The following is a 23,322-nucleotide window of genomic DNA, read 5'->3' as shown; positions in this document are numbered from 1 at the left end:
GTAGAAGGAAGGGCAACACTCGGTCACCAGCAATGCTGAAATAGACATTCTGGTTCATGTACAGGTAACCAGGAAGAGTGGGCTCGACTAATGGTACGAAAAATGCCTTCGATATTTCACAGAACGCCCTCTAACTTTACCTACACCGTCAACACACTCCTCCGACATCTACACCTTGCAGCTTAAACGCATGCCACTCTTTTCGCACTGTTCTATCGAAAACTGAATAAGGTGCACCTGCATTCACTAATAGCAGCAATTTCTGTCAGGTTTGGAATCCACTGTTATTGACAAGGAGTGTAACAATCGCCTCCAGTCCCAGTCGGTTGAGATCTTTCTAAGACCACTGTTCTTACGCAGCGATACATGGCTACGAGTGGTGCATCACTCCAAGGTATTGTCGTGGGCTCATCCAAGAAGGATATCTCATTTCTGCCATACACTCACGTACTCACGTCGAACCTTCTTACTACGGTGGTTCCATACAACCAACTTATACATTCGCACTGTTTCAGTGCCAAGTCCTACGTTGTTGGGATCTCGAGATCGCCTGTTTCAAAGCGACCAGTTTTCTTATTTAAGGGGGTGTATAATAGTTTGTCTTATGAACTTAACTGATCTTACAGTACACAGTTCTCTACAATATGAAGAAAGGCTACAATCATTGCTTTTAAGGATAAAATCAGTTACATTCCTAAGTTTTGCAACACGGTAATGTTTTAGAATTAGTTTCCCATTTTAAGTCCTCTGCCAGCTAAGCTGTTAGCTTGAAAATGGCCTATAGAATAAATCAACTAAATATCATATGGTGAACCATAAAATGCAAAGAACACTAGGCAACAATATGTGGAATGAAAGAAAATAGAACTAAATGTTTTTCAAGTAATGGCTCACCTGTTTTGGCTCCTAACAATGGATAATACAAAAGCAAGAAGAAAAAAGTATGTGGAACACTGAAATGAACCTTATGAAAAGAAAAAAAGGATTGCAGTGTAAGGGATCAGATAAGACATGCATACATCAGAACTGATTTTGGAATTTATTACGATGTCAGAGAGAAAACTAAACAAGTATAGAATTTGAAACGAAACGGAAAAATGATATCGTGGAAGACCATGGATAAGATGTCAGAACTTATATCGGAAATCTGAAGGACCTACCTCCTTGAAGTGAAGAAGAAGAGGATGAAGAAGGTTAGGTATTGTCTACACATCTACGAAGAATACAGTTATCTATAACGTGGCTGTATTTCACACCTTAGCATCCAACGGATATTTACACTGATCAGCAGTCACGTCGATAGTCAGGTGTTAAAAAATTTAAGTTGTGGCTTTAGATAGGAAGAGATTAAGTTTCTTAGGCATAAAAGAGCCCAGTCCGTCGAGGGAGTGCAACACGAGAATCCGAACTGGCAAAGCATGCTTTGGAGATTACTGAGTAGTTCGTGTCAGCTTAAATGAGCTGACCTTTTGATGGACTGGGGAATTTGCATCTAAGTATACACTTCGACGCAGAAACTATGTCAGTTTGCTTCAGGATTCATTTATTGGCTAACATCGCATATATCAAATTTTTTTAGTGGAATGAAAGATGTCCCCTCCCCGCTCAATATGATAAACGTAACAAAGTGAAGTGGAGCAGTGTTTGAATCACTATAATGGCACTCGGGAGAAGCAAGAATGTAATTTCCGTCAGACCTTACTGATTTAGGTTCCTCTTTATTTCTGTGAATAGCTTAGGGAAAACAATGTACAACATACGTTCTTTTTCCCACGTCCGGATTCCCGGGTTCGATTCCCGGCGGGGTCAGGGATTTTCTCTGCCTCGTGATGACTGGGTGTTGTGTGCTGTGCTTAGTTAGGTTTAAGTAGTTCTAAGTTCTAGGTGACTGATGACCTAGATGTTAAGTCCCATAGTGCTCAGAGCCATTTGAACCATTTGAACCATACGTTCTTTGAAAATCCGGCCGCCGAGTTGCTGCTCCATCTTTGTTCAAACAAAGTTTGTATTTCGTTTCCAATGACTTCGTCGTAGACAAAAAATTATGTGGATCATCACGTCTTAAAATTTACCTCTAGAACCTTGCAAGGCCCTGAGGAAAAATATACATCAGAATAAATTTCAACAAGTTATCTGGAAGAAAACGAGGAAAAATTTGGTTAGCTGTTGAGTCTATGCTAGTAGGTGGAAGAATGGTAAAATACGTCCGCAGCTCGTGGTCTAGTGGCGAGCTTTGCTGCCTCTGGATCACGGGGTCCCGTGTTTGATTCCCGGCCGGGTTGGGGATTTTTTCTGCCCGGGAACGGGCTGTCTGTGTCATTTCCTCATCATCATCATTTCTGACAGTGGCTACACTGGATTGAATAAACAAAATTGGACTGTGTAAAAATTGGAACTTCGAACGGACTCTGATGACTGCGCAGTTGAGCGCCCCACAAACCAAACATCATCATCAGTGATACAATACACAGTGTAATAACCGAATCGTTCAGACAAAAAGTCATCTATAGAAATATAATTGCTCCCATAGTTGCCACGTAAGTACTGTAGCCTGAATGACTCAAACGATTCCGGAAAGATAGCATAAATTGTTATGGCGGAAAAGCCTTCGCACTAACAATACTTGTCCCATATTATCAATAACAAATCATAGATTCTCATTCATACAGTGTGGAAAACTCTTCCTTACCCGTCACATCTCGACTGCGCTTTCACTGATTTTCATTATATAGCATACATCAGCCATCCAGTAAATCCATTCATTCATGCAGTTCCAGATTTTTCGAATATTCACAGAAAATTAAGGATACTGCTAGCAGAATTAAGCAGATATTTACGACACTGTTTTGGCGTGCGACTGTTGTCGAAATAAAATGAGTCGTTACACTGAGACCAGTTTCGTCAAACTGATCGACCCAGTAAACAATTAGTTCACTATACACATTTCTATCCCTTCGATAGAAAATGACGTTCCTAGTTCTTACACAAAATAAAAGGCATATCTGTGTACTTGCCATATACGTTTCACTAGTATTAGGTTCCTCGAAGGAGGAGCCCATTTAAATTCACAGACGTTTCCATTCATTCTACAACTACATCATCATTTACAACGTTGGCCATTAAAAGCACAGCGTCAGGAAGTGCAGAAAATATCGAAACCTTTCGAACTGAGGGTTTATAGAATACACTAATGGACATTAAAATTGCTACACCACGAAGATGACGTGCTACAGAAGCGAAATTTAACCAACAAGAAGAAGATGCTGTGATATACAAATGATCAGATTTTCAGAGCATTCACACAAGGTTGGCGCCGGTGGCGACACCTACAACGTGCTGACATGAGGAAAGTTTCCAACTGATTTCTCATACAAAAAACAGCAGTTGACCGGCTTTGCCTGGTGAAACGTTGTTGTGATGCCTCGTGTAAGGAGGAGAAATGCGACTTTGATAAAGGTCGGATTGTAGCCTACCGCGATTGCGGTTTATCGTATCACGACATTGCTGCTTGCGTTGGTCGAGATCCAATGACTGTTATCAGAATATGGAATTGGTGGGTTCAGGAGAGTAATACGGAACGCCGTGCTGCATCCCAACGGCTTCATATCATTAGTAGTCGAAATGACAGGTATCTTATCCGGATGGCTGTAACGGATCGTGCAGCCACGTCTCGATCCCTGAGTCAACAGATGGGGACGTTTGCAAGACAATAACCATCTGCACGAGCAGTACGGTTTGCAGCAGCATAGACTATCAGATCGGAGACCATGGCTGCGGTTACCCTTGACGCTGCATCACAGACAGGAGCGCCTGCGATGGTGTACTCAACGACGAACCTGGGTGCACGAATGACAAAACATCATTTTTTCGGATGAATCCAGGTTCTGTTTACAGCATCATGATGGTCGCATCCGTGTTTGGCGACATTGCGGTGAACGCATATTGGAAGCGTGTATTCGTCATCGCCATACTTGCGTATCACCCGGCGTGATGGTATGGGGTGCCATTGGTTACACGTCTCGGTCACTTCTTGTTCGCATTGACGGCACTTTGAACAGTGGACGTTACATTTCAGATGTGTTACGACCCGTGGCTCTGCCCTTCATTCGATCCCTGCGAAACGCTACATTTCAGCAGGATAATGCAAGAGCGCATGTTGCTGGTCCTGTACGGGCCTTTCTGGGTACAGAAAATGTTTGACTGCTGCCCTGGCCAGCACATTCTCCAGATCTCTCCCCAATTGAAAACGTCTGGTCAATGGAGACCGAGCAAGTGGCTCGTCACAATACGCCAGTCACTACTCTTGATGAACTGTGGTATCGTGTTGAAGCTTCATGGGCAGCTGTACCTGTACACGCCATCCAAGCTCTGTTTGACTCAATGCCTAGGCGTATCAAGATCGTTATTATGGCCGGAGGTGGTTGTTCTGGATACTGATTTCTCAGGATCTATACACCCAAATTGCGTAAAAATGTAATCACATGTCAGTTCTAGTATAATATATTTGTCCCACGAATACCCGTTTATCTTCTGCATTTTTTCTTGGTGTAGCAATTTTAATGGCCAGTAGTGTATATTCTTGCTGTGGAGGGTAATTTAGTAGAAAAATCTGCTACTTGTTGCACAAACTATGCCTCTAACCCGCTGGGCATAGAGTCGAAACGAACTTCAGCACTGCTTCAGCACTGTGCCAAACATTACAGTGGCTGGCATGCAGTGGCTCGCAAGACCCTCGGCCACCTATGAATCAATGTTTCAGTGGGTAAGAGATGAGGAACTGTTGATCAGGACAACAGTCAAACACCTCCTCTATCAAGACAGGTCTGAACCGCACGGCAAACAAGTGGTCTTGCGTCATCTTATTGAAAGATTTCATGGCGATCTCAGAGTTAGGATACGGCCACGTCTCTTAACAAGACAGAAAAGTGATTCTTGGTGTGCATATGGTCCGCGGATCGAGTTGTGTGTTCAGTGGAACCCTGTATCAAGAAGCAAGTAAGTGCCCGCGTGACGATAATGGATGCAACCCGAACCGTTCAGATCCTCCACTCCCGGATACGTTCGTCATCGTGCTGTACGCGGAATCGACACTCGTCTGAAATGGCGGCACAGTGACACTCCTGTGTGCAATGTCGCCGTCAGACGCACCTCCGACTTCACGCATTCATCTGTTACCGAGTCTGGGGAAGCCGCGAAAATGGCAGCAGTGCTGGCAGTCCGTGCCGCTCCAGACGTCGTCACGCTATCCCTGCGTATACTACTGGCTGCAAACGAGTTCCTGACTCCAATGATGTAACGATTATTTACGATTCTGCTATGCGTAAGGTACAACACGGAAGTGCTCTCGGGTACTAGCCGTATAGGGCTCTTGGATATGGCACTCCTAAACTTATCGATTCCATATCGCATGACGTTCATAAAATGCTGAAAAAAGCGAGCAGCAATATCGGAGAACGATAATGGGCAGTCTCTACAGGCATGAATCTGACGCTGTTGAATTCTGACATGCACTGGTAAACGCGTCTTTCTCTTACACGAAGCATAACATACAGCACATGGTCTCACGCACCCGTAACTGTCATCCAGGCCTATCTCGACTCGGAGAGACCACGTTAAAGCTATTGTTCTTGCCATAAGTGTCTACCAGTGTCCCACTCTGTATACCCCTAAATAACCTACAACTCATATATTTTTTTCCACTCTACTGTATATGCAGAATAAGTTAAATTTTGGCATATGCTATCCTCGCTGGTGATGCACTTTTAAGATGAGGCACATACAAACTCTGAAATGTCAAACGGCTGTTCATTAGACAGTAGTTCAAGCAGTATACTCGTAGATCGCTACTTCGTCTTATATCTCCATAAACAATCGGCTTGTGAGAGCTATTGTAGTGAGGATGGTAGAATTGTGCAGCAGTAAGACAACGTACCGAAGCCGGCAGGGATGAGGTCTGGATCCTTCTCCTCGGCGATGAGGGCGGCGGTGTGGTGCGGGGGCAGCGCCTTGCCGGCGGCGGCGGCGGCTGCGCGCAGGTGGCGGCGCCTCCTGGATCGCCGGCTGAGCGTCGCGGCCGCCCCCAGGGCGACGGCCAGCAGCGTCAGGGACACCCCCAGCACGGCGCCCATCACTGGCGCCGCCGACAGCGACTCGTCACCTGAGTGCGGGGACAGCTAGACTGACACTCGGTCAGAAAGCACGCGCGTCATTCAGACCGCCTGCAAATGTCGTCTTCAAAGAGCCCTCTTTAGCTATATTGTCGCCTCTCATCTAAATATCTCGACTCTTTTCTAAATATCAAACAGATTCGTCGCTTATAGGAGCCATTACTTGGAGAAAGATTGGGAGAACGAACAAATGTTTTTAGGTGAAGTTATAATGGTGTAAAACGGTATAACCAGAAGGCTGGTTCTTGCATATCGTGGAAATGGAAACTGCTGGACTATGCAGCACCAGTTCGATGTTCATCATACCTGGTGCAGGTGGTAATCACATCGTGGATATTAAGTGATCAGACGTTTATTTCATTCGGATCTGATGTGCATCATCTACACAGCCAGGAAAAAAGAGCAACGAGCTCAAGGATAAGGTCATTTCATTGACAACTGTTTTGACAGGTATGTCATCGTTGTAGGAGAGAACGATAACAAATTCAGACCAAATGAGAAAAACATGTCACAGTAAAAGGAGCACAGTCACTGGGGAGCCAGTAGGTTTCTGCTGCATCATGTCCCAAACGTGTTCAATTGGACGGAACTGGTGATCTTGCTGACCAAAGAAGTCGTTATACACCACGAAGAGTACGTTACGTGGACATGCTCTGTCATGCTGAAGAAGCACTTCACCTTCCTATCTCAGAAATGGTAGTAGCCTTTTCAATGTAGCTGGCACTGCTTACCTTACCCTCCAGGAACGCCAAATGTGACACGGAGTTTGATGACCCTCACACCATGAAGTCTGTGATGGGACCTGTGTGTCACAGGTCTGGAATAGCCAACCGCCATGTCTACGTTGTAAACGTGTACGTCTATCACACGCATATAGACGGAACCCAGCCTCATCACTGAGGAAAAGAGCGCCATTCCACTTTCTAGTCAACTCTTTCGCAACACCAGACTAGCCATGCTTGACGGTGACGTAGTATCAGTGGTAGCCGACGAGAGGCACACTTGATATCAACCCTGCAGCAAGTATATGGGTCCCAGTGGTCCCTGGTGACATTGCGGGTGCTACATGTGTCCGTATTTCGACCCTGGATGCTGTTGGGTCCACCACCGTTGCTCGCACAGTTCGTCGATTTTGACATGAGTCAGTATTCCGCGGACGTCCACAGTCTGGTCTACGTATGTGGGAACGTCCGACAGACAACTGTTAAAAGCAGCGACCCATCTCAGACGGTCTGTGCCCAACATGTGCAGTAATCCACCGAGACGTTCATATAGCTTCCACGCAGGTCCACAATGCGACCCCGTTCATATGGCTGTTTAATAGGACTACATACTCGTCAGTGGGTCATGGTGGTACCCTAGAATGAATGTTGGAAACACTGTTCACCTGTAAAGTCAGTACAGTTACTGCCTGCACATTCGAAAGAGGGGTTGCGCTCACAAGTCTCCTGGGCCCCAATGGATTGCGGTGCGGTGACATCCCCTCAGTATGTACATACTGTAACGTGAACAGTCCTTGACGATGTATTTTTTTCCGGCAGTGTACATCATCTTGTGATGTGACCAACGTGTGCGCAAAACTACTCTTGTCTTCATCGTGGTATGGGAGCAAACAGATCTCAAATCTCACCTAGAGGAATACTTTGGCATGTACAAAACTCTTTGTCGTTTCATGAGTATTGCTGCCTGGAAGGAGGTGTGGCTACCCATCACATCCGAGACATACACTGTGGGTGACAAATAAGGAAACTGGGCAGGCTAGTCACGGATTCGTATATTCATCAGGCCGTTTGTGGTGTGAAGTGCAGTAATGTACCTTGTGTTATTAAGCCGTCATATGCCGTTTGGTAATCTGGCCACGAAATGTGTGTCAAAAACTTTGTCCATCTTGCCACAAACTGGCAGGCAGTCACACTCCTTTATAAAATCAACAAATCAGTCCTTTTGCCTCATGCACACCGTCGTTCCAGGAATTAGAGGGCATACGATACTTTCAGGACGTCTGTAAGTACGTACACATTGGCGAAGATCTGATGGCTACGAACAGAATCGAGAGTCATCGCTGAGCACCAAATATTGAGATTCAGTGTTCTGGTTAGCCCTGGCCCCATCCACGCTTGCTTCTGTTGTTTGTGGTGTGGTGTCAGGCCCAAGCGTCGCGTGGAATCTCGAGACCTAATCCTAATTTTCAGTAATTTGTTCCCGTCGGTTGGTGGTGACTCTGCTCGAATCTCAGCTGCTGTCAACCGTCCATTCCTCGGAGGTAATCGAACAATCCTACGATACTCTCGTGGTGCAGACCGTCAGGAAGGGTAGTGCGACACTGCTGTGCTCAGTCCGCCTCGTCACTACTCCTTTTACAGTTATCGCATTACAGCGAACTGTCTGTGAGATTTGTCAGTATGATAATCCCATCTCCCTTATGGCAATGATTCGACCTTTCTCAAAGTTTGAAAGAATCGCTGCAAATGCACGTCATCTGGACATGTCCTGCGAGCTGTATCTGTAAAGTTCAAGTAAAGTTAGATGCAACCAATAAGCATCATGTAATAGCTTTTCTGTGCACTGAAAATAATGAAAACAAGGTGCAGTTGAATCAATTCAAGTGCCAGAGATGGGAAATACTAGGGTATGGTGTCGTAAGCGTTCGATCAAGGTGTCGATGGTGTAACAGTTACAATTTAATCATTGTACGTGATTGGCCAAGATGGTGGCAGTGGAGTATGAGGGACTCACTGCAGGTTTGGATTTGAGTCGTTCCCATCGTTTAACGAGTCGGGTGCTAGAATCTTTGAGTATTATTTTGGCATGGATTTTACTTTTTGATATTATCTTCGGCATTAGTCTTCAGGCAACGCTAATCTCAACGTGACTATGCCGTATGCGATCCACATGAAATACAGAAAATTTAGATATTGCTATAATATTTGCTAATAGAAACTTTAAGGAAAGAGCAGCTTCTGACCAAGGCTTTTCAAAGTTTACTCCATCATGAACTGGAAAACGTCTACCATTTTTGAGACAACAACTTGTCCTTAAACCAGCACAGTTGGTCCCGACCACAACCCAGTTAGAAGACCGCCCCATCGTCTCACGACTGGTCAAAGCCTCCTTACCCCGGACACTAGAATTAGCTCTGGTGCACACAATAGACAATGAAGGCAGCACCGACGCGCTCAGGGGATAATTTGGTACAAATGGACCGATCTTAAAGCAGACAACAAAGTAAGAAGAGGTGAACGCTGTACGGAAAGGCAACGTATATGTAACTAAAATCATGTCAGCAGTGAAAAAAAAGTAAAAGTAGAACGGAACAGCGTATAGACCTTTTTGCACTCAAAGACAAAAAAAAAAACGACGCACCGCGATGGAATTATCCGAATGAGACGGAAAATGATAGATGTCATGTACATATACAACAAACAAATGATGGCACTTTCAGAAAAATTGAATGAGTTGTTCAAGAGAAAGATCTTCACAAACCAGGTCAGTAACGCGTCGGTCCACCACTGGCCCATATGCAAGCAGTTACTCGGCTTCGCACTCATGGATGAAGTTGTTAGATGTCCCTCTGACGGATATCGTATTTAATTCTGTCCAATTGGTGCGTTACATTGTCAGATTCTCGAACTGGTTGGAGGGCCCTGACCATAATGCTACAAAATTCCTCAATTTGGGAGAGGTCCGGTGAACATTCCGGCCAAGTTAGGCTTTGGCAACGACGAAGATAAGCAGTAGAAACACTCACCGTGTACCTGCGGTTATTATCTTGCTGAAATTGAAGCCCAGGATCTCTTCCGATGAAGGGAAAGAAAACGGGGCGTAGAATATAATCGGTGTACCGCTGTGCCGTAATGGTGCCGCGGATGACTACCAATGGGGTCCTGCTGTGGTCCTGCTGTGAAATGTAATGGCACCCCAGACCATCACTCCTTGATTTAGGGTCATATGGTGGGCGACAGTCAGGTTGGTATTCCACTGTTGTCCAGGGCGGCTCCAGTCACGTCATCGCTGGTCATCGGGGCTCTGTTCTAAGCAGAATTCATCACTGAAGACAATTATACTCATTGCCTTAATGGCAAGCCATCCTGGGCTTACATTTCAGGAAGATAACGCCCACCCGCACACGACGAGAGTTTCTACTACTTCTCTTCGTGCTTGCTAAAAACTACCATGACCAGCAAGGTTGCTAGATCTTTCACTAACTGGTAACGGTTGGAGCATTACGGGCAGAGCCCTCCAACCAGCTGGCGTTTTGACCATCTAACGCGTCAGTTGGAGAGAATTTGTCACGATATATCTTCAGAAGGACACCCAATAACTCTGTCAATCACTGTCACGCCAAATAACTGTCTGGACAAGGGCCAGAGATGGGACAACGCGTTACTGACTTGCTCAGTTCGTGAAGCACTTTCTGTTGGATAAATCACCCAAATTTCTCTACATGTACATTCTGATAATTCCATCGTGTTGCGTTTTTTTTTTTTTTTTTTTTTTTTTTTTTTGCGGTAGTCGTTCTTCATCCGTGCAAAGCCGTTAGGTCAGTGCTCTGCACAGCATAGTCCCCAGCACACGTAGAAATTTCAAGAGCCATTCCGCAGCCACTGTGAGCGAGGTAAGTGGTGCAGTGGTTGGCACCCTGGACTCGTAATCTGGAGGCCCACTGTTAAAATCCCCGTTCAGCCATGATGATTTAGGTTTCCCCTAAGTCGCTTGAGGTGAAGCCCGGAATGATTCCTTTAAAAGCCAGTTTTCTCCCCCCATCCCTCCTGAAGCTGACCTGCTGTTCGGTAGCTAATGACCTTGTTATTGATGGGATTTTAAAGAGAATCATCTGTTCAGTAAATGTGTCCAGTCTCAGATACATAACTCGAATTACGATAATTTTAGTACTCGCGAGCTGTAGACTGCGAGAATCGCTTGATAAGAACAGGTGCCACGGACTAGGATTAATGTTATATTGTACGAAATCACTCATCCTAAAATCTCCTTGAGCAGTTTCTTGTGAGGACAACGTTTTAGATTTCTTGGTGACGAACAGATCCACTGTTTTAAATTCAGTATAGAATACTGTTGTAGGATCAATGACGGCAAGTATTAAAACGAATGTTGGCAAGGTAAATAAAATATTTGTTCTCAGCAACAAGAGATGGATTGCAATTTCCGAATCACTGTAGGACATTCATCTCCGGGAATAAAAGTATGAATAATCATAGGACAACCTTTCCATACGTTACTAACAACGAAGTGGGAGATAAGAAAGATATGACGTGGCTATAGGAGTTTTAGTCTACGGCCACTAAATCAAAATGAGCTAAAGGATGGCAATGCGAGTGGCGTTCAGTGTACTCGAATGTTCCCGGATAATACTGTTGTACACCGGGAGACCGTAAAGCCAGAAAATTGATTGCAAATGAGGAAAATCTACAAGCTTGGTAATATATCTAGCAGTTGATCATCAACACAAATCAACTGACGCACTGCACGGGTATAAGACAGAAGAACTTGTTATTTTTCCTTTGGACACTTGAGGATCAGTCTTTGTGAACAGCAACAATTGTTAAATACCTTTGAGAGTCGTTGCGGAGCGTTTTAAGAGGTACGGCTACATTAGTGAACGGAAATGTGAATACCAGTCTGAAATCGTTTAATTCACTCGCGGTAGAAGTAACTTAGAAAACCATCGTCCTCTTTTTGTGTTGCTCGTAAGCTGGAACTTTTACCATGCAAATAGAGGAGGTGAAGGTGATCCAAAGAACAGTAGCAAGTTTTGTCATGGACTAGCATCGTTAACATCAGATTGCCATGGAAATGCTCAAGCTGCGGTATCGTGTACCATGCGGAGGATGTACTGTCATATTGCTTGGAACACGTTCGTAGAAGAGTAGAAAGGACATATTCTCCTCCCATGCACATCTCGCGGCTAGGTCATGGTCACAAGATCATAAAATTCGAGATTGTTATGCCGGTGCCAAGGTGGCCTCTGAGGGCCAGCAACCCATATTACACAACAAAGAACGGGTTGTCTATGTCCGAGACGTACCAAAAGCACCATGGTAAACACCGGCTATTTACATACAAGATAATGGAAATAGAAAATCCGAGCACTATTTCCTGCAGGGGGTGAGGGGCTGGGGGGCTCGATCCACGGCCTGCAGAAAGTATCACTACGCAAAACCTGACTGGCTAGAGACAGCTATTTAGGGGCTATAACCAGCTCCGAAGTTCGGTTCACTCCGGATGCCGACCTCGTGGACGTTGACTGCTGAAGAGTACGTCTTCGTCTCTGCATTGGACTTTTACTAGTGTGTGTGGGTTTCCACGAACATTTGTGGAAAATTAGAAGTGAACATTTGTTTGCCTCAATTAGGAGACTTTTACTGGCATCGTTATTGTTACCTTTCTTTTGTTGTTCAGTCATCAGCCTTGTAAACGGACGTAAATAAAAGTTGTGTTGTGAAATATTGCGAATTGTCAGTCACAACAGAAATCATATGAAAGTTAACCGAAAATCATTGCTCCCGCGCACTGTTTGAAAACGGAATAGGGAAGTGTGCCAAAAGGCGCTGACGTTTGACGTTCTCTCTGGCACAGACCGTAAAGTTGTTTGCAGATTATAACGTGGATGGTGCAGTGGGAGACCTATTGTCGTGTTCCATGGCTAAGTCAGAATGTCCCTTACTTTACCGATGTGGACACCACGCGAGATGTACACTGGAGGGTGGATATTAGGTTAAATCTAAATTAAAGAAAATAATTTTAAAATCTCAAGACCGAGCGAGGTGACGCAGTGGTTAGCTCGCATTCGGGAGGACGACTGTTCAGACAAGCGTCCGGCCATCCTGATATAGGTTTCCCGTTATTTCCCTAGATCGCTTCAGGCAAATGCCAGGCTGGTTCCTTTGAAAGGGCACGGCCGATTTCCTTCCCCCTTCCTTCCCTAATCCGAGCTTGTGCTCCGTCTCTAATGACAACGTTGTCGACGGTACGTTAATTACTGATCTCCTCCTCCTCCTCCAAATCTCAACTAATACTGGACGGTGACCTCACTAAACAAACTCGTGGCCAACGTCGCAGGTCGCAGTTCCTGTTTGAATACTTCCCAGCTATTTCGCGTCAGATTTAATAAGGGTCTAACAGTGGCGAAGAATACTCAGGAACAGGTGTCACGAGCGTCTTCTATTCTAGGTGTATTACATTTACCTAAATTCTTCCGATAAACGTCACTCTCTCACCTTCTTCCCCTCAGCTGTATTCACATTGGTATCCAATCTTAAATACCTACGGACAGATATTATAGCAATTTAGATTGTTTTACCTGATGACTCAGACTGATTGCCGAGCAAGTATACAAAGAAAGCTGTGTATTTTGCTGTATTTACAGCACACCACGTTTCTTTGCGTTAGCCAACACTCTAAGATCATCCGTAAATATGGTACACCTAAGAGAATTTTGAAAATATTTTATCTTGTTTCAGCTATTTACTGCATTTTGCAGATAAAAATTATTTTTCGGTGAGCAATATATAATGAGAAAATTGATACTGACATAAGCACTCTGTTCAGTTGTGAATAGGCGGTTGAGTTTTAATTAGCCGTTACCTGCTACGAATTGCGCAGGTACACCACACCGACCGAATTTATTTGCGTGAGCACTGACGAGAGACGTAAGCAAAAACATCAAATTCTCTTTATGGTCGTGGGTGGGATTTGATTAAATTTATTGCGATTTACGTTAACGAGAAATGATAGCAGCGAACTGTAAAGAAAGATTAATTGGGATTGTGTGTGGCATTTTTATTACGTTTCTCATATTGAAATTAAATAACAAATCATATTTTTTTAATAAATCGCTTGCAGCCACTTCAGCTATTTAACTACAGACTAAAGGGTTTGAAATTGTTAGGATGTTCTGTTCTCCGATACGTCATAACTATTTGCGTGCAAACGAATCCCGTTGATGTCTTAAATAGACAGTGTAAAATTATGTACAAAATGATAATCAGGTAATTAATTACTGCAGTTAACCAAGGTAATATTTTTAATTATTCATGAAGAGTTCAGTTTGTTCCATGCTACGCTACGCTAAACAGCACCATAAACCATTTTGAAAGGGGAGAAAACAAATCACCACCCATCACAGAATAAGAGTAGCTTTAATTTCCCAGTGAGTTGAAAGAGATGAGACATCGTCGCACTTTGCACGTCCCGATCTACTACAGTATACTGAAGTAATGGAAATCGGTTTTCCACTTTCGGCAAATTCATTATCAAATAAATATGCTGAAAGCTATAGATACATACACATGTAAGTTTTTTCATAGAACTATGTTTATTTGGAAATGATCTAAAGATGAAAACGTACAGATGATTGTTGTCTGGATATTAGTTTCCTAATGTGAGTTGGTAATTTCCTTTGACTAAAATGCACTGTATTTTATAATATGTGTGATCTAACTACGGTTCAATCCCGCGTCCGGCCATCCTGATTTAGGTTTTCCGTGATTTCCCTAAATCGCTCCAGGCAAATTCCGGGATGGTTCCTTTCAAAGAGCACGGTCGACTTCCTTCCCCGTCCTTCCCGAGACCGATGACCTCGCTGTCTGGTTTCCTTCCCCGAAACAACCAACCAACCAATCTAACTACGTCGTTTGTTTATGTTTTCTGTTATAATGTTATACAAATGTGTTTAAATAACGACCTGCACTTTGCTTTTAACTAGATAATCCTTTAAGTAGCTTTGTCATAATTTATAATGCATGAATTTAGTGTCGTATTATGATAGTAAATGGTACCTGACAGTTTTCTAACGAAGTGAATTGTAAGACAGACAACTGACTTTGCCCAACAAAATAAATACTCATGTGAAGGAAATGAAAGTGGCTGGCACAAGTAATTGCTTTAGTTTATCTTCTACACTGAAATCGAAACCTTCACTTCCACTATCCATGGCCACATGTTTTTCCGGTCGAACGACCAGTGAGCATACAAAGAAGTGAAGGTAAAATCGTTTTGTTTGCGTTGCCAGCAACGACATAACAGCATAAATTGACTTATTTATGCATTCTTGCCACGTTGCTCAGGCGACCATACAGCAGCTGAAATGGTGAAAATGAAACATCAGACTTCGCAGAAACAGCAGCGACAGTTCTTAAGGCAACATATGCAGAAACTGATCACAAGGTTTGTGTCACCGGGCCTGCCACCTATTCCAGAATTTTACCATCTCAAAACTGACAAGCTCAAAAAGTAATATGTCGGATGTCTGCAGTTCAGTTTGTTTCTGACTTTCATAAGCGTTGTGGTTACTGCAGAAGCTCGTCCTCAGAATGCTGTACTGTCCACACCGTTAAATGCTCTTCAGCAGAAGCTAATCTGAAGCGCCAAAGAAACTGGCACAGATATGCGTACTCAAATACAGAGATATGGAAACAGGCAGAATACGGCACTGCGGTCAGCAACGCCTATATAAGAAAAGTGTCTGCTGCAGTGGTTATATCGGTTACTGCTGCTACAATGGCAGGTTATCAAGATTTAAGTGAGTTTGAACGTGGTTTTACAGTCGGCGCACGAGCGATGGGATGTAGCGTCTCCGACGTAGCGATTAAGTGGGGATTTTGCCGTACGACCATTTCAAGAATGTACTGTGAATATCAGGAATCCCGTAAAACATCAAATCTCCGACATTGCTGTGGCCGGAAAAAGATACTGCAAGAACGGGACCAGCGACGACTGAAGAGAATCGTTCAAGCTGCAGATTTCAATGCTGGGCCATCAACAAATGTCAGCGTGCGAACCATTCAAAGAAAGATCACCGACAAGGGCTTTCGGAGCCGAAGGCCCACTCGTGTACCCTTGAGGACTGCACGACACAAAGCTTTACGCCTCGCCTGGGCCGTCAACGGCGACGTTGGACTCCAGTGATTACTGGAAACATGTTGCCTGGTCGGATGAGTCTCGTTTCAAATTGTATCGAGCGGATGGACGCGTACAGGTCGGGAGACAACCTCATGAATCCAAGGATCCTGCATGTCAACAGGGGATTGTTCAAGCTGGTGGAGGCTCTGTAACGGTGCGGGGCGTCTCCAGCTGCAGTGATACGGGACATCTGGTACGTCTACATACGATTCTGATATGTGAAACATACGTAAGCATCCTGTCTGATCACCTGCACCCATTCGTATCCATTGTGCATTCCGACGGACTTGGGAAATTCCTGCAGGACAATGTGACACCCCACACGTTCATAATTGCTACAGAGTGGCTCCAGGAACTCTCTTCTGAGTTTAAACTCCTCCGCTGGCAACCAAACTCCGCAGATATTAACATTAATGTGCGTATATGGGATGCCTTTCAACGTGCTGATCAGAAGATATTTCCACCCTCTCGTACTCTTACCGATTTATGGACAGCCCTGCAGGATTCGTGATGTCAATTCCCTCCAACACTACTACACGATATTATTCAGGTGTAACAGTTACTTTGGCTCTTTAGTGCACTTCAGTAGTTTTGCAGGGCCAGTCATGTTTTGTAATACCGTTTACTTTTATTTCAATCACCAAAGGGAAACATTAATCACATAAATTGTGTTTCGCACTCTATGGTTGTTTCAACTTGTGCTAGTTCAAATATTCAGGAGCCAATAGCAAATCTTCATATCAGAAACCAAAATTGGGGTCGTTGAATCAGCACGCCCCTTACGAAGCCGACTGCATGGAAGCGCTAAACTGTTATCTTAACTTGTTGTGGAAAAAAATCCCATCCTAAATTTCATATCCAACATGACACCCTTTCTTCTCCATTTCTGACAGACAATGATGTGTCAAATTTTTCTTTCTCTTTTTAAAGCTTTAGAAACTTTCAAGACAGTAAGTTTAAGTGGCACAGCCCGACACATACAAAGTTGTTTGCACAACAGATAAGGAAGTAAGCAAGATTATTTCAAGCAGAGTCTGAGACATTGTACCTAAGGCAAAAAAAATAAATAAATAAATAAATAAATAAAATGCAAATCTAGTTCAAGCAAACGCTTTTTAATACACGTACAAGATTATAAAGAAGTAATTACAACAACATCAGTGCAACTAACGTGCGGCAGTTATCTGCAAGTGGAATCTTCTCTACAGCACTTGCAGGTACAGCGGACGGCGTTTAGGAGATGTTGTCATGTTTAAGGGAGACTCTACATCATGTCGCAGTGCTTTTCGAAACGCGGTAACCTGGATTTGCAAAAGAACGCTTTCTCCTTATCTGCGGTTAACAGTCATTTGGTGTTCGTTTGTTTAGTAAAATCTCTGACCCAATGGAAACGAACGTAGTAGGCGAAATGACCGCTGATATTGTCCTCGAAGCTTGATTGATTCACATCCTTCATTTCATTCAAGAAGTGAGCATGGTACTGCAGCTTCATACCAGAGCGACGGATTTCCTTATAAATCCCATACGCCAGAATTTTAGTTGTCTGCTCCTACAGCCAGGCCGCATTACTCTCACGTCTTGTGCACAGCAGAAGACCCCAGTTCGGGGACGGTTAAGGTCGATATCGAGGACAAATCGGTTAAGAAATGCTTGTAGCTTTATGTTGCATATAAACAAGGAAAGGCAAATTTTTTTGACATGGATACGTCCAGTGCATCAGGTTTGTCTTCATTTGATTACTTACAAAACTGGTTGAGTTCTGAATGAAACTACTCGTATTTTGATGTGGCTTGGGCTTAACTGAAGATCAGCGTGCTCCTATTTTACAGGAGCCAAATGCACAACCTAAATACTTCACATCGAGGTCCAGCTTTTTCAACATAAGGCGCGCTGTGAAGGCAGAATTGGATCGACTGGACAACCAACGTATTTTTATCACCGATCTGATCCAGCCATTGGATCATTCCCACTGTCACCATGTGTCCTGCTGTATAGATTTTATGCCTACGATCAAAAGACCAAACGAATCAGTTTGACGCCCGATGAGCTTTATGATACTTTTTAATACACTTATGCTTAAAGGACGAGACAGTGGCTACCATTTCAGTTGTATGGGGTAAGATTCTACTTAATTATGATTTATGAACTGCTTCCTGCCATATTAGTCCTAGACGTGACAGTCAACCGTATAAATTACATAGTTGCGCGTATACCTTGGCGTATAACAGTTAACGGCGAAACATTAAGTCCCTACAACGTAGAACGTAAACGAAGAAGGCTAATACAATCTGATACCGGAACCAGACGCAGCTTTCGGTACGTAGGAAGAAGTTTGTTTGACTCTGGACCTAGCCCCGTCCTGCCTGTGGCAAGGTGCGGGATTTCCCAGTGGACTCGTCCCGCAGTGCTCGACAAATCAACCACTGCCGAATCTCTGGGAAGGATTGCCAGTTCGTGCTTTGTGGGTCGTAACCTTTCAGAACGCAGATCGTTGATCGACGCGTTAGACGGTATTTTCACAGGTGACATCATCTAACGATACAATCGAACGAGATTTTACTACAACCATTCACCAAAGGATGCACAGTGGTAATACTAACGCTAGACGCCTAGGCTTTCTGTTTTTCACACGGATGTCACTGTGTTTGGGAGCTACTATAATGCTTAGTTTATTCCCAGATGTGAAGATATTTTGTAAAATTAACTGAAAAAGGTATTAGCTGAAATCCAGACTAATAATCCTGAAGAATTGTTTCACCAAGATTTTGGCAGAAACGCTATTCTGCTCTCAGTTATGGTCGTGAATACCAATTGTTTTCGGATCGCTGGGCTGCACTCGGGATTTTGGAAGCCCGGAAACGTAGACAACGTGGAACATCAGCAAGAGCCGCGGGCATGGGTTGATGCGTGCAAGAGAGGTTCTCTCAAACCGAACTTGATCATCTTGGGCGACCTAGTCTTCGATAACTATAGATTCTACGACAGTATTTCAGCAAGTTAATAATAATAATAATAATAGCGTAAAACTACCCTCTGCCCGAATGTCGGTTTGAGACGCATTGCCTTACTGGGCCTGCCTTCTTACGAAATGATGGTTCAAATGGCTCTGAGCACTATGGGACTCAACATCTTAGGTCATAAGTCCCCTAGAACTTAGAACTACTTAAACCTAACCAACCTAAGGACATCACACACACCCATGCCCGAGGCAGGATTCGAACCTGCGACCGTAGCAGTCCCGCGGTTCCGGCCTACGAAATGACTAATCCAACCAGTTACAAGGGGCCTTGAAGTTTAAATTGGCCTAAAAAACGGTAGAACTTGGGATTTTTTACATATACAAATCACTGCTAGCGATGAAAGAGGGGATAGTGACAGAAAAACTACCGACAATGGATACACAGAAATAGGGTTTGTAGCTCGACATTTATCATTTCTTAGCCTTGTACCCCTGAGTGCAATCAGACATTAGCTCGTAACCCCGCCTCCATCGCCCCCACCCCTCCGCTCACTGTTGCCATTCCCAACTTCCAACATTATCACCAAGGTTAGCACCTAATCGGTAGAATGACTTATTGAATTTTCTTGCAACACTTTTATTTTTAAGGTAATGAAACATGAATGATATTTAGTTTGTGTGTGTTTGTGTGTGTGTGTGTGTGTGTGTGTGTGTGTGTGTGCGGGAGAGGGTGTGGGGCTGTTAGAATAAATGACAAAGGAATTTGTGGTGCATCGCAAGTGCTACCTAAAACTTCTTCTGAGGTAAGATAGCTAATTATCCACAGTGAGTGTAGACACTTGCTACAAAACGTACTTCCCCTGCATTACTCCTCTCCATTGTGACACTTTGTTTGACCTGCACATTGCAACCCCATTTAAAATCAAACTATTTTAGATGGGTGGACTATACTTACTGTCTGTGAGTCACTTGATTGTCGGACTCGTTACTACTGAACTGGTATAAGTTGGACGAGTTCAGGCAGTCAATGCTTCGTGACTAACCAGTCTAATTGTAATAATAATATTACCAATAATAGTAATAATAATACTGTGTACAGTCTTATGTAGTTACTGATGTGTCGTGCTGTCAGTTAATCCATTTATCTGTTTCGAAGCAATTTCTGGACGACTGCAGGCACAATTTACAATTTGTAGAGGATATTTTCTTGAGATATTTAGCGTTCGTTACGATATATCTCACTTTTATCATCAGCAAAGTACGAGACAAAGCACAACGTATGTATGCAGTGAGTGGACTATGTGAGGAAGCTGTAACCTCCGGATTAAAGCTACTAACTGAGAAAAAGTCATTCTTGATAAGTTATATAATCAGTATTAGTCTTACAAAATTGTCGTAATAGTAACGATCTGTTGAAAATAATTGTCGTCACTGAAACAGAATCGAATTTTTTAGTTTTTACCCCTCGGTAAATTACATTCTACCCTTCGAGGGGTACTTACCCCTAGGTTGGGAACCACTGCATTAAGCAAACAAACAATATATTAGCAACAAGTTGTTTACGTGGTCCATTATTCCAGATAGCTCTCTGGGGATTTCAAATGTATTTACTAATAATATATGTCTGGGACATTCCACTCACCTATACTTATGATGTTTATGTTCAAATTTCATTTATCAGTTTAGGAGTTACATAACTAAATCCTCAGATGGCCAAATCAGTCAGACAGCGAGTACACTGAGGAACGTATATGGAGTACACAAAGAAGATCGATTGTGCTAATCGACTTTAGAAGCTCATGATTCAATATTCAATATTTCTGTTTGCTGATGACACTAGCTTGGCTCAGTTTCAAATAGTGCAGTACAAGACCTAGGTTCATGGCTTGTAGAAAATAAACTAACGTTAAATCGTAAGACTCTGTTTTTACAGTTTCTAACACACAATTCAACAAAACCTGGGGTTTTAATCTCACAGAACGGGCATATGAATAGTAAAACTGAACAGTTCAAATTTCTAAGTGTTCAGATAGATAGTAAGCTGTCGTGGAAAGCTCACGTTCAAGATCTTTTTCAAAGACTTAATACTGCCATTTTTATTATTCGAACGGTATCAGAAGTGAGTGATCGTTCGACACGAAAATTAGTATACTTTGCTTATTTTCAATCGCTTATGTCGTGTGGTATTATATTTTGGGGTAACTCCTGCCATTCTACAAGGATATTTTTTGCTCAGAAACTGGCAGTTTGGGCAATAAGTGGTGTAAGTTCATGGACATCTTGTCGACCCCTGTTCACGAGTATGGTTATTGAGACATCGTCCTCTCAATATATATATTCCTTACTGTCCTTTTTTGTTAACAATATTAGCTTCTTCCCAAGAATAGGCAGCTTTTAATCGGTTAATACTCGGCAGAAATCAAACTTGAATTTGGATTGGACTTCCTTAACTCTTGTGCAAAAAGGTGTGCAGTACACTGCTGCATCCATTTTCAATAAGCTGCCACTCGAATTCAAAAATCTTAGCAGTAATCCACGCGCTATGAAATCGAAATTGAAAAGTTTCCTCATGGGTCACTCCTCCTATTCTGTCGAGGAGTTCCTTGAAAAATGAAGCTGTTTCTTATTGTTTTGTTGATTGCGTTTACTTAAACTTGTGGACTGATTTTTCCGGGTTTATGAACATTTATTTTTATCTGTTATTACTTTTATGTTGTAAAATGGTTAAATGGCTCTGAGGACTATGAGACTTGGAACTACTTAAACCTAACTAACCTAAGTACATCACACACATCCGTGCCCGAGGCAGGATTCGAACCTGCGACCGTAGCGGTCGCGCAGTTCCAGATTGAAGCGCCCAGAACCGCTCGGCCACACCGGCCGGCTTTTATGTTGTAATTTCATGTACTGTCACGTTCCATGACCTTGGAGATTTGCTCCTTAATTGGGTCCTACGGAACTTGAAGTGTAAACAAAAATAATAAGTAAATAAGAGGGCATGAGGAACAGTTGTACTGTACGTACTCCCATCTAACAGTAGCTCAACTTGTAAAAGGACGGTGTCAGTGGTGGAAATGTTTAGATTCTGTTAGACAGGAATATGTATCTAACATCATAGCTGATGCATGTGTTTTTTTTATTTATTATTTTTTTTTTTGAATGATCTGCTTCCAAAATTGACTTGTTCGATAAATCTTCTATGTAAACGCAATGTTTTTTGCTCGGTGTTCTTCCTGAATGATTTACTCTGCCACTGGGAAGTCTGAGGAAGAAGCCACTGTGTTGAAAAAGAAAGAAAGACAAGAAAAAATTTGCAGCGTCCAGGAGAGGTGGTCGGATATCAGTGTAACTTCGTACACGTACACACCAACTACGAGTACGTAAATTATTAGAGTTTCAGTTCTCTTTCTCAGGCAGAATGGCCACCGAAGTACGTATGTGTTGTTTGTGTTTAGTGTTGTTATCAGGCCTGGTATGATACGTAAGGGGCATAAACAGCATCAGACGTTGAGTGATCACTGTAAGGACACGGAGATGCTGCATAATGGTGAGAGGCAGCGTTATCAACTCTTGACAGAGTTTGATAGAGGCATCACTGTTGGTCTGCATTTGGCCAGCCGAGCCAATCGTTCGATATCCAGGTTTATGGGGCATTCGGAAGTGACACTGGTGCTGTAAAGGATTGCATGGGAGTATGAGTGCAGACATACTCATCATGAAGGGTGTAGCCGACCACATCTGACGACCAAAATGTAGGAACTTCGTATTGTGCACCAGGCACAGTGTAACTCCTTATCATGTGCATCTGCAATCCGAGGACAGTAAAGGATACCCTGTAGCGTTCTGTGCCATGCCGCACCGTTGGTCGGAGACTAGCGGCATGCGGACTATGGAATTACTGCCCCATGAACAGACTGCCGTACAGTATTGCATTAGTGTGTACCGTGACCGAGAAGCATGGAATCCTGATGAACGGCGTCTCATAGAGTTCTGCAATGAATCGCGGTTCTGCGCTAACCAAGGCAACCAACGCCGGCGGGTACGGTGCGGCCTGTGCAGAGGTCACAATCTTCCTGTGTTTTGGAGAGGCGCAGCGGTGTTACTCTTGGCGTCATGGTGCAAGCCACCTGATACGATTTCAGGTCACAGCTGATAGTTATTGAGGGAGCTCTGACGACACAGTAATATGTTACTGACGTTATGCTTCCAAATATGTTACCTCTCATGCGACAGTATCGTGGCGCGATTTTTCCATAGCACAATGCTGCCACAAGCGGG

At 43.5% G+C, this 23,322-nt stretch overlaps 1 protein-coding gene across 1 annotated transcript in view; it reads right to left on the bottom strand.

Moving 5' to 3' along the window:
- LOC126191595 (uncharacterized) overlaps positions 1–23,322 on the bottom strand; it is a 248,516-nt gene that overhangs the window by 5,679 nt on the left and 219,515 nt on the right. The window contains exon 13 of the mRNA XM_049932541.1: positions 6,032–6,157. Within this exon, the coding sequence (XP_049788498.1) occupies positions 6,032–6,157 (126 nt within the window). The remainder of the gene's footprint in view (positions 1–6,031; positions 6,158–23,322) is intronic.

This window comes from Schistocerca nitens, chromosome 1, assembly GCF_023898315.1.
Source record: "Schistocerca nitens isolate TAMUIC-IGC-003100 chromosome 1, iqSchNite1.1, whole genome shotgun sequence".
NCBI classification, from domain to species: Eukaryota; Metazoa; Arthropoda; class Insecta; order Orthoptera; family Acrididae; genus Schistocerca; species Schistocerca nitens.
Note: the sequence above shows the minus strand (reverse complement) of the source record. Positions and strands in the feature narration are given on the sequence as shown.